General features: G+C 44.1%; 1 protein-coding gene across 2 annotated transcripts in view; it reads right to left on the bottom strand.

Moving 5' to 3' along the window:
- Positions 1-2,570: 2,570 nt before the first annotated feature.
- Positions 2,571-10,312, bottom strand: part of SRGN (serglycin) — a 22,795-nt gene continuing 15,053 nt past the window's right edge. For both annotated transcript variants that reach the window (XM_032138817.2, XM_032138824.2), the window contains one exon: positions 2,571-3,501. In XM_032138817.2, coding sequence (XP_031994708.1) covers positions 3,258-3,501 — 244 coding nt within the window. In that variant the 3' untranslated portion in view covers positions 2,571-3,257. The remainder of the gene's footprint in view (positions 3,502-10,312) is intronic.

The following is a 10,312-nucleotide window of genomic DNA, read 5'->3' as shown; positions in this document are numbered from 1 at the left end:
TATTTTGGTTCCCATTATTCCCACTGCTATCAATAAGACCAGTTATTTAACAACATCAGCCCTGCCCTTCAGAGGAGAGCCACTGCAGATGGCTCAGAGGTGCTGATTGCTCTCACCAGGCTATTCTTTATTGCTTTGGCCTTCCTGCAAGACAGTCATCTGGTGGGTTTGCAAGGCTTACATAGTCCGTTTATTCTATCACGTGCATTTCCTTAATCCTGTTGACCCCTTTTTCCACTGCCTGGCATGACAATTCCAGTATTTCCACTTCACTTAAGTGTGGGCTTTCTCTAAGTGTCTAAGAGCCATTTTAGCAGAGTCTCAACACTTTCTCCCAGGGTTCTTGCCAGGGCATTAAAACCTGTATCCCAGGAGGGTACACTCACATTGCTAAACACTCCCTTATCCAACTTTGTGTTCTATCTCTGTCCCTGGATCAAGGACTTCCCGAGTTAAGTCTTATAGACACCCTCTCAGCTTTGAAGGTCCACGTTAGCTAAATTCTACAGAACTTTCAGAGTATTTTACCTTTCCTCCTGAGCAAGCCCAAAACTTCCCTGTTGGGTTATACTGACTTAACTTTGATATTTATCTGCTGTCTAGGAAGGGAGGTGGGGACAGATCTTGAAGGAGGGTGAGTGTTGTCTTTAAGGGTAGAGGCCTCTTGATTGTCTTCAACAGGAAAGCATTAGCTTTTTGTTTTTTGATTGCTGTCTTTTTTTTTTTTTTTTTTGAGACAGTCTCGCTCTGTCACCTAGGCTGGAGTGCAGTGGTGTAATCTTGGCTCATTGCAAACTCCACCTCCCAGGTTCAAGTGATTCTCATACCTCAGCCTGCCGAGTAGGATTACAGGTGCTCGCCACCACAACCAGCTAATTTTTGTATTTTTAGTAGAGACAGGGTTTCACTATGTTGGCCAGGCTTGTCTTGAACTCCTGACCTCAAGTGATCTGCCTGCCTCAGCCTCCCAAAGTGCTGGGATTACAAGCATGAGTCACCACACCTGGCCAGCATTGGTCCTTAAAGCATGGGACTCTTCTGTAGAATCAGAGGTTCAAAGGAATCTGAGGATTTCAAACTTGAATGTATCAGCCCAGATGTCTCCATCTCTCAGGGTCCCATTTTTCCCCAGTAAGGACTCTGAGCTTGCATAACAGACTGGGCTAAGCTGACAATTTAATATTCTTGGAACTCTGCTTTTTTTTTTTTTCTTTTTTTTTGAGATGGAGTCTCCCTCTGTCACCCAGGCTGGATTGCAGTGACATGATCTCGGCTCACTGCAACCTCCCAGGTTTGAACTTCCCAGGTTCAAGCAATTCTCCTGCTTCAGCCTCCCGAGTAGCTGGGATTATAGATGGCTGCCACCACGCCTGGCTAATTTTTGTATTTTTAGTAGAGACAGAGTTTCGCCATGTTGGCCAGGCTGATCTCAAACTCCTGACCTCAGGTGATCCAGCTGCCTCAGCCCCCACAAAGCATTGGGATTGCAGGCGTGAGCCACCACGCCCAGCCATCTGCTATTCTCATAAGTCCTGGGCTTGGTCCTCAGCTTTTTGAGTCCTTCTATTACAGAAGAGAATTTCTTAATATGCTGCCAAGGAGGCCCAGTGGTTTTCACATTTAGCCTTTAATTAATCATCCTTAGCCTTTCATTGTCTTTTTCAAAAGCATTAATTAAGTCCAGTAATAGCCAACCAATACCATTGTCTTTATTATTACTACTTGCCAACATTTCTCAGACGCCTAGTACATCACACCCTGGTGCACTCCCTTCCACTGGTACCATCTCGGTTCATCACCAGTGAAAGTTTTAACAATTGCACTGCTATCTTGTGCCTGTGCTCATCTATGGCCAAGGATGGAGTCCTCATTGCCAGCCAGGCAGCAGGCAATCTAGCTCCAAAATCCCATCTTAGCATTCATTTCCTATCCCTCCTGGCACAACCTGTCACAAGTTGTGTTCTCCAAGAAGCAAATTCTGAGGTGGAAACTAGCAGAAAATTTCTAAGGCAGCACTCTCAGGATAGACACCTATGAGCGGAAGGAAGGAAGTAAAACTGGGTAAAGAAGAAATTGAGGTACAAAGTAGTCCCAGCAAAACCTGAGCTTACCCTGTGGGGAGTTTTGAATCTGTATGACTCTTCTGAGTTCAGGCCTTGATATGCCCACTTCAGCCAGTCACTGGATGCAGGCTGCCCTGCAAAGCAGCATGACCTTGGGCAAGGTGGCTCTGTCCACAGGAGATTAATTTGAGTAAGTACTCAGTGCTGAAGCTGGGATCCGGACAGTGCAGAACAGAATCCAGGATGGTGATGCAAGGGGGCTTTTCAGAACTAAGGGGAACAGAGATGGAACTATCTTTCAGGTGAGGAAGTGCTTTGAGATATATAACCCTCTTGCTAAGGCATCATTGCTTTCTTCATTTGCTAGTTAGTATGATTTGATTCTGGTTACAAAATTTGTGTTTACTGTAGAATATGTTTAAAGTTGTTTTGTTGATAAGACTTCTAGAGAAGCGTCTGGCCAAAAATAACTATTTCCTGGGTTTAGAACAACAGATCCGAGACAGCTTAACCTTTGGTTATATTTCTGCTTTAATATATAGTAACATTTGAAAATACATAGATATCCAGGAAAAAAAGGTAAAGCAGTATGAGGTATTGAGAGCACAACTGTGCTTTAATTTGGGAGTTAATTTGGGGTGTTATGTAACAGCAATCATACTTGTAGACAAACACGTCCACTAGCTCTGCAAACACATTCAAAGGTAATAGTATATAGTACACTCCACACTGTAAAATATGTCAAATACCCCCACTCTACAAATTCACTGTTTTATTATTTTTTTGTTTTGTTTTTATAAGAAAGGGGGCATATCTATAATTCACAATCCAAGTCAGATTCTTAATTTAGGTATGAAATATTACCTGCCAATTTGCTTCTCAAGCTATTTTTTTTTTTAAATATATTCTTTAAAGCCATTTTATGGCCATGGGAATCTTAATTAATTTCATAATGATGTTGGTTGAACATGATACCAAAAAATGCAGGTATTTTCAAGAACAATAAGATAGATAACAGCATTAAAGCATAATCCTTTAAGAATTCATGAGAAAAAAAGGATGATAAAACTTAAGCTTCTTTTTCAGATGTTTCAAAATTTCTATAAAATTCTTTATCCCAAGATTAATCATTTAACCATGCTACACAAAATATGCTAACTACATTGCCTGGTGTCAAGGTGGGAAAATCCTCTTTTATAACATAAAATCCTCTTCTAATCCATGTTGACCCAAGTCCTGGCTGTCTGAGGGCAGATTCCTGTCAAGAGACCTAAGGTTGTCATGGAAAGCATCACTTTCATCTACTAGTTGGTAATCCTGTTCCATTTCAGTTAGGAAGCCATTCCCAGATCCTGATCCAGAGCCGGAGCCAGAGCCTGATCCAGAATAGTCCTCAGAAAGCGGGAAGATACGATTCAAGTCCTGGATTCTTGTCTTTCTGAAGTATGAAAGAAAAATGGGAAAAAAAAAAACAGTAGAGTTTTATATGTGGGAAAGATAATTATAATAGTTTTTTTAAGATAAGGAGATAAATACAGCCATCTAGTTGCTCAAATTAAGAGACTTAAAAGCTTCCCAATTATTCAATGCTTTAAAACCAACAAAAAAACACGTCAAATGTTCCTATGTGTTTGCCTATAATTATTGCACCTATCAACTCCACATTTACCTATTGCAGACTCGCATAAACAGTGTTAATTTTGTTATCACTAGCATATACATTCTATATTTGAAATTTACTTAAGAAATCATTTTTATTTAATTTTTATTTTTGGAGGCAGTCTTGCTCTGTCGCCCAGGCTGGAGTGCAGTGGTGCCATCTCGGCTCCCTGCAATCTCCACCTCCCGAGTTCAAGTGATTCTCCTGCCTCAGCCTCCCAAGTAGCTGGGATAACAGGGGTGTGCCACCACGCCTGGCTAATTTTTGTATTTTTAGTAAAGATGGAGTTTCACCATATTGGCCAGGCTGCTCTCAAACTCCTGACCTTGTGAACCACCCACCTCAGCTTCCAAAGTGCTAGGATTACAGGTGTGGGCCACCGCACCCAGCCCAAGAAATCATTTTTAAAAGAAGTCCTCTTGGCCGGGTGTGGTGGCTCATGTCTGTAATCCAAGCACTTTGGAAGGCCAAGGTGGGTGATCACTTGAGGTCAGGAGTTCAAAACCAGCCTGACCAACATAGTGCAACCCCTTCTCTACTAAAAATACAAAAATTAGCCAGGCATGGTGGTGCACGCCTGTAATCCCAGCTACTTGGAAGGCTGAGGTGAGAGAATCGCTTGAACCTGGGAGGCGGAGGTTGCAGTGAGCCGAGATCGCGCCACTGCACTCCAGCCTGGGTTACAAGAGCAAAACTCCATATCCTCCACCAAAAAAAAGAAAGGACAAACAACTAACAACTAAGTCAGCCCAGACAGATGACATTTTTTCCTAAATTGAAATTTCCATAAAAATTCTAATAATTTACAGTGCTTCAACAAAGCTCACTTTTGAGAAATTCTTTGTAAAAAGCTAAGCTTTATATATACCAGCATATAAACATTCAATTTCCTATCAAAAAATTACCCAGCCTCCAACTTGCATTCATTCGCTGAAGAGTGCTGAAAGGTAAGGCTGCCTTCTGGGTTGAGTGTGATGATTAGAAATTCAAAGAGCACAAAACGGCCAGAGCAATGACGACAGCCCTCAGTGACAGAACAGGGCAACAAAGCATCAGAGACAAAAACTGAGTGTCACAGCCTACAAGTCATTTCCTCCATGAAAATAATAAACCACCAGCATACAACCAATTAGAGTTTTAATTCATGTATGCATTCAATAAATATTTGTTGGCCGGGCACGGTGGCTCAAGCCTGTAATCCCAGCACTTTGGGAGGCCGAGGCGGGCGGATCACGAGGTCAGGAGATCGAGGCCATCCTGGCTAACACGGTGAAACCCCGTCTCTACTAAAAATACGAAAAATTAGCCGGTCATGTTGGCGGGCGCCTGTAGTCTCAGCTACTCGGGAGGCTGAGGTAGGAGAATGGCGTGAACCCGGGAGGCGGAGCTTGCAGTGAGCCGAGATCGCGCCACTGCACTCCAGCCTGGGTGACAGAGCAAGACTCCGTCTCAAAAATAAAAAATAAAAAAATAAAAAAATATTTGTTGAACATCTGGTCCTTGTTTTGAGGGCCTGGGATAGAACAGAGGCAGACCGATGAAGCCCCTTCTCAAGAAGTTTTTATTTTAGTAGGGAAGACAGACAATAAAAAGTGAATAAATAAATCAGGAAAATCATAGGTGGTACAGAGAAATGAAATTGACTAATGTAATAGGGAGTGACCAGGTGGCTACTTTAGCCTGGGGTGTCAGAACTGGAAACACAGATTTGGTAGTTAAACCCATGCAACCGATGGAGGTAGTCGAGAGAAAACATGTAGATAGAGAAGGGGGCCCAGGCCAGAGCCAGGGTCATACCAACATGTTAAATATTGAGCAGAGGAAAAAGCACAACCAGAGAAGTAGGAAGAAACAGGATAAGGCAGGGCATGGCAGCCCCGAGAAAAAAGCATTTCAAGGAAGGGGTGGTCAACCATTTTGTTTTAAAGAAAGGGCCTCCTTCTGTTGTGCAGGCTGGAGTGCAGTGGCGCGATCATGGCTCACTGCAGCCTCACCCTCCCGGACTCAAGCCGTCCTCCCACCTCTGCTTCCTTTAGCCGGGACCACAGGCGTTAAGTCACCACACCCGGCTAATTTTTCTATTTTTTGTAGATAGGGTCTCACTATGTTGCCCAGGCAGGCTGGTCTTAAACTCCTGGGCTCAAGTGATCCTCCTGCCTTGGCCTCCTGAAGTGCTGGGATTACATGCATGGCCCAGTCAGCCGTTTTTGAAGGCAATTAAGGGTCAAGTAAGCTGAAAATAGAGAAGTAATCAGTGACTTTGTCAACAAAGGTGGAATGTAGGAACAGAAGTCCAGCCACGGGGGGGATGAGGAAAGGAGGGGGCAGGCATGGGTGGCCCTTTCAGGAGGTGTTATTGTGAAGAAGAGCAGAGAAGGGCAACTGCTGGAGAGGACGCAGAGTCAAAGGAGAGATGTTGCCTAAACATAGGGGATACTAAAGTCCACCCCTATACTGATGGGAAGAAGACGCTGGGTTCAGAGAGATAACTGCAGAATGGAAGTCCTGGAGAAGATGCAAGGGAAAAGGATACGGGCCACAAAGAGAGGTGGCCTTGGAAGCTGCAACAGCCAGGGTCCAATCAGGAAACTTCTCCAGATATTTAACACAGAGGGAATTCCTCATACAGGTGATTGAGAAGTGAAGCCACATGGGGGATAGCGAGGTAACCCAGAGATTAGCAATAGCAAGAAAATATTTCCCTCGGCCAGGTGCAGTGGCTCATGCCTGTAATCCCAGCACTTTGGGAGGCCGAGGCAGGCAGGTCATTTGAGGTCAGAAGTTCAAGACCAGCCTGGTCAACACGGCAAAACCCTGTCTCTACCAAAAATACAAAAATTAGCTGGGCATAGTGGCATGCCCTGGAGGCTGAGGCAGGAGAATCACTTGAACCCGGGAGGCAGAGGTGGCAGTGAGCTAAGATCACACCACTGCACTCCAGGCTGGGCAACAAGAGTGAGACTCTGAAAAAAAAAAAGAAAGGAAAGAAAGAAAGAGAGAGAGAGACAGAGAAAGAAAGAAAGAAAGAAAGAAAGAAAGAAAGAAAGAAAGAAAGAAAGAAAGAGAAAGAAAGAAAAAGAAAGAAAGAAAATACTTCCCTCCTTGGGCTACAGCGATAGTGGAAGGAGATTGTCTATTTCCTGAGCCCAGGGACTACAGGCATCTGGTGGGAGCTGAGGCCATAGGCCAGAGTCCTGCCCAAGGTGCCACCCAAGGCAGGGAGTAAGGAGAAGAAACATACCTCTCTCCATTCCTCCCAAGCTCTCAGTCTCCCTTCCTTGCCTCCCATTGGCCAAAGTCAGCCACAGCTCTGGGAGCCTGAGAAATGCAGACCCCAGGGGTCAGTTCCACCCCTATCCCACAGCCAGTACACAGCAGGGCCAGGGAAGGACAGGAGGATCTGAGGGCAAAAGGGTTTGGGATCGGCACAGAAGCAAGGACCATTCTTTCGCAATGACGGGAAGGAAAGCACAGGGCCAGGGTGAGAAGCAAAGTGACCAGCTTTGGGGAAGGAAAATACAGATTTTTTTTTTTTTTTTTTGAGACAGAGTCTCGCTCTGTCTCCCAGGCTGGAGTGCAGTGGCATAATCTCGGCTCACTGCAAGCTCCGCCTCCCGGGTTCACGCCATTCTCCTGCCTCAGCCTCTCCGAGTAGCTGGGACTACAGGCGCCCGCCACCACGCCCGGCTAATTCTTTTGTATTTTTAGTAGAGACGGGGTTTCACCGTGGTCTCGATCTCCTGACCTCGTGATCCGCCCGCCTCAGCCTCCCAAAGTGCTGGGATTATAAGCGTGAGCCACCGCGCCCGGCTGAAAATAGAGATTTAAGGAGAGAAGGAATGGTGTGCAGAGTTCTTTTGGAGAATTTGAGTTATTCTCTTAACATTTTGTTTTATTTTTAAATTTTAGTTGTAATTGTATTTATTTATTTTAAATGTGTTTATTTATTTTGAGACAGAGTTTTACTCTGTCACCCTGGCTGGAGTGCAGTGCCACACCACAGCTCACTTAAGCCTTGACCTCTCAGGATCAAGCAATCCTCCCATCTCAGCCTTCCGAGTAGCTGGACCACAGGCATGCATGGCTAGTTTTTGTATTTTTCTGTAGAGACGAAATTTCTCCATGCTTGGCTAATTTTTGTATTTTTCTGTAGAGACAGGGTTTCTCCATGTTACCCAGGCTGGTCTCAAAGCAATCTGCCTGGCTTGGCCTCCCTATCTGCCTGCCTCGGCCTCTCAATAGCTGGGATTACAGGCGTGCCACCATGCCCAGCTAATTTTTGTATTTTTAGTAGAAATGAGTTTCCGCCATGTTGGCCAGGCTGGTCTTGAACTCCTGACCTCAAGCGATATGCCTCTGCCTCCCAAAGTGTTGGGATTACAGGCGTGAGCCACGGTGCCTGACCACCAATTTTTAAATAGAGACGGGGTCTTGCCATGTTGCCCAGGCTGGTCTCAAATTCTTGGCCTCAAGTGATTCTCCCACCTCAGTCTCCCAAACTGGGGGCATTACAGGCATGAGCCACTGCAGCCTAACATTTTAGATTTAAATGAATTACTATTGAAACCAATGACTTAAAGTAATGGAGGATGCTGTAATATTACATTCAAACTTAATGCTGAGGCCTTAAAGTAAGAATGCAGGAGTAGGACTACAAAGTTGCATATTGAAGACTGTAATGATGTCATCACTAATGTCGTGAATACCAGTGATGGAGAAAGTCACCAGCACTGGGAATGGTGGCTCATGCCTGTAATTCCAGCAGTTTGGGAGGCTGAGGTGGGAGGACTGCTTGAGCTTAGGAGTACATGACCAGCCTGGGAAACGTACAGAGACCCCTGTCTCTACAAAAAAAAAAAATTTTTTAATTAGATGGGCATGGTGCTGTGTGCCTGTGTTCCCAGCTACTCGGGAGGCTGAGACAGGAAGATCACTTGAGGAGTTCAAGGCTGCTGTGAGCTATGATCACACCACTGCACTCCATCCTGGGTGACAGAGGACACCCTGTCAAAAAAAAAAAAAAAAAAGAGAAAGTCGCCAGGATCCCAAAGTGATATGAAATGTACCTGGTTTGAAGCATGATGATTAACCTAGCTTTGAGGAGAGTGATTTTCTGGGCTTGAGCCTGGAGATTAAAACTTTTATGATAATCTTTTTCTTAATATATATATTTTGCTACATCCTACATAGCTTTAGTATTCATTGAATTAATGGTTTCTAATATAATTCAATTTTTTGTTACTTATGAATTTATATCAGGTCTTTTTTGCAAGTTTAAAGCAAGTTTTATCTGATCAAAAGAAGAGATTTGATTTTTGTTTTACAAGTCTTGGCCAATTATTCTTCCTTTCCCTAATTTTTTTTTTTTTTTTTTTTTGAGACAGGGTCTCATTCTGTTGCCCAGGCTGGAGTGCAATGGCATAAATAGGGTTCACTGCAGGCTCAACCTAGGCTCAAGAGATTCTCCCACCTTAGCCTCCCGAGTAGCTGGGACCACAGGTGCACATCACCACGCCTGGCTAATTTTTGTATTTTTTGTAGAGACAGGGTCTTGCTGCATGGCCCAGGCTGGTCCCAAACCTCCTGGGTTCAAGGGATCCTCCCACCTCAGCCTCCCAAGGTGCTGGGATTACAGGAATGAGCCTCTGAACTTGGCCATTTTTAAAAATAATTACCATCTAATTGCAGAACTTTTTTTAATATAAAAAAATGTATTTGAAATAGAGATAGGGTCTCACTATGTTGCCCAGGCTGGCCTCGAACTCCTGGGCTCAAACAATCCTCCCACCTCGGCCTCCCAAAGTCCTGGGATTACAGGCATGAGCCACTGCACCTGGCAGAAGAACATTTTAATCACCTCCTCCAAAAAAAAAATCTCATACCCATTAGCAGTCACTCCTTATTCCTCCCTTTCCCCAGCCCCTGGAACCCACTAATCTACTTTCTGCCTCTAGGGATTTGCCTATTCTGGACATTTCATCTAAATGGAATCATACAATATGTGGCTTTTTGTGTCTGGCCTTTCTTCACTCTGCATAATGTTTCCAAGGTTTATCTATGTTGTAGCATGTATCAGTACTTCATTCTTTTTATGACCCAATAATATTCATTTGTATGCTTATGCCACATTTTGCTTATCCATTCGGTTAATTATTGGATTTTAATATATAGCGTGTTCTGTTTACACAAATAAAACAATGTTCAATCATTTTCAATACCTATTGATGAAAAGTCCTCAATGCTCCTCTCTACCATCCACAAAAAAATCTTTCAAAAACATACATGAATCATGTATACTCGCACATGTCATATGCCAGTATATACAGTACAGTTTTACCATGTACTGCAGAGTAAGAGCCAAACTACCAAAGCAAGAGCTCGAAGCAAAACACTCTGGACAGCTTGAAGAAAGACACTCCCACATCTGTGCCAAGAGGTTGTGAAATTACAGACACTTTAAAATTAGAGAAAAGGCCGGGCACAGTGGCTCATGCTTGTAATCCCAACACTTTGGGAGGCCAAGGTGGGTGGATCACCTGAGGTCAGGAGTTCGAGACCAGCCTGGCCAAGATGATGAAACCCCTGTCTC

Source organism: Hylobates moloch, unplaced genomic scaffold, assembly GCF_009828535.3.
Source record: "Hylobates moloch isolate HMO894 unplaced genomic scaffold, HMol_V3 SCAFFOLD_3, whole genome shotgun sequence".
Lineage (NCBI taxonomy): Eukaryota > Metazoa > Chordata > Mammalia > Primates > Hylobatidae > Hylobates > Hylobates moloch.
This window is presented reverse-complemented; position numbering and strand designations above follow the sequence as displayed.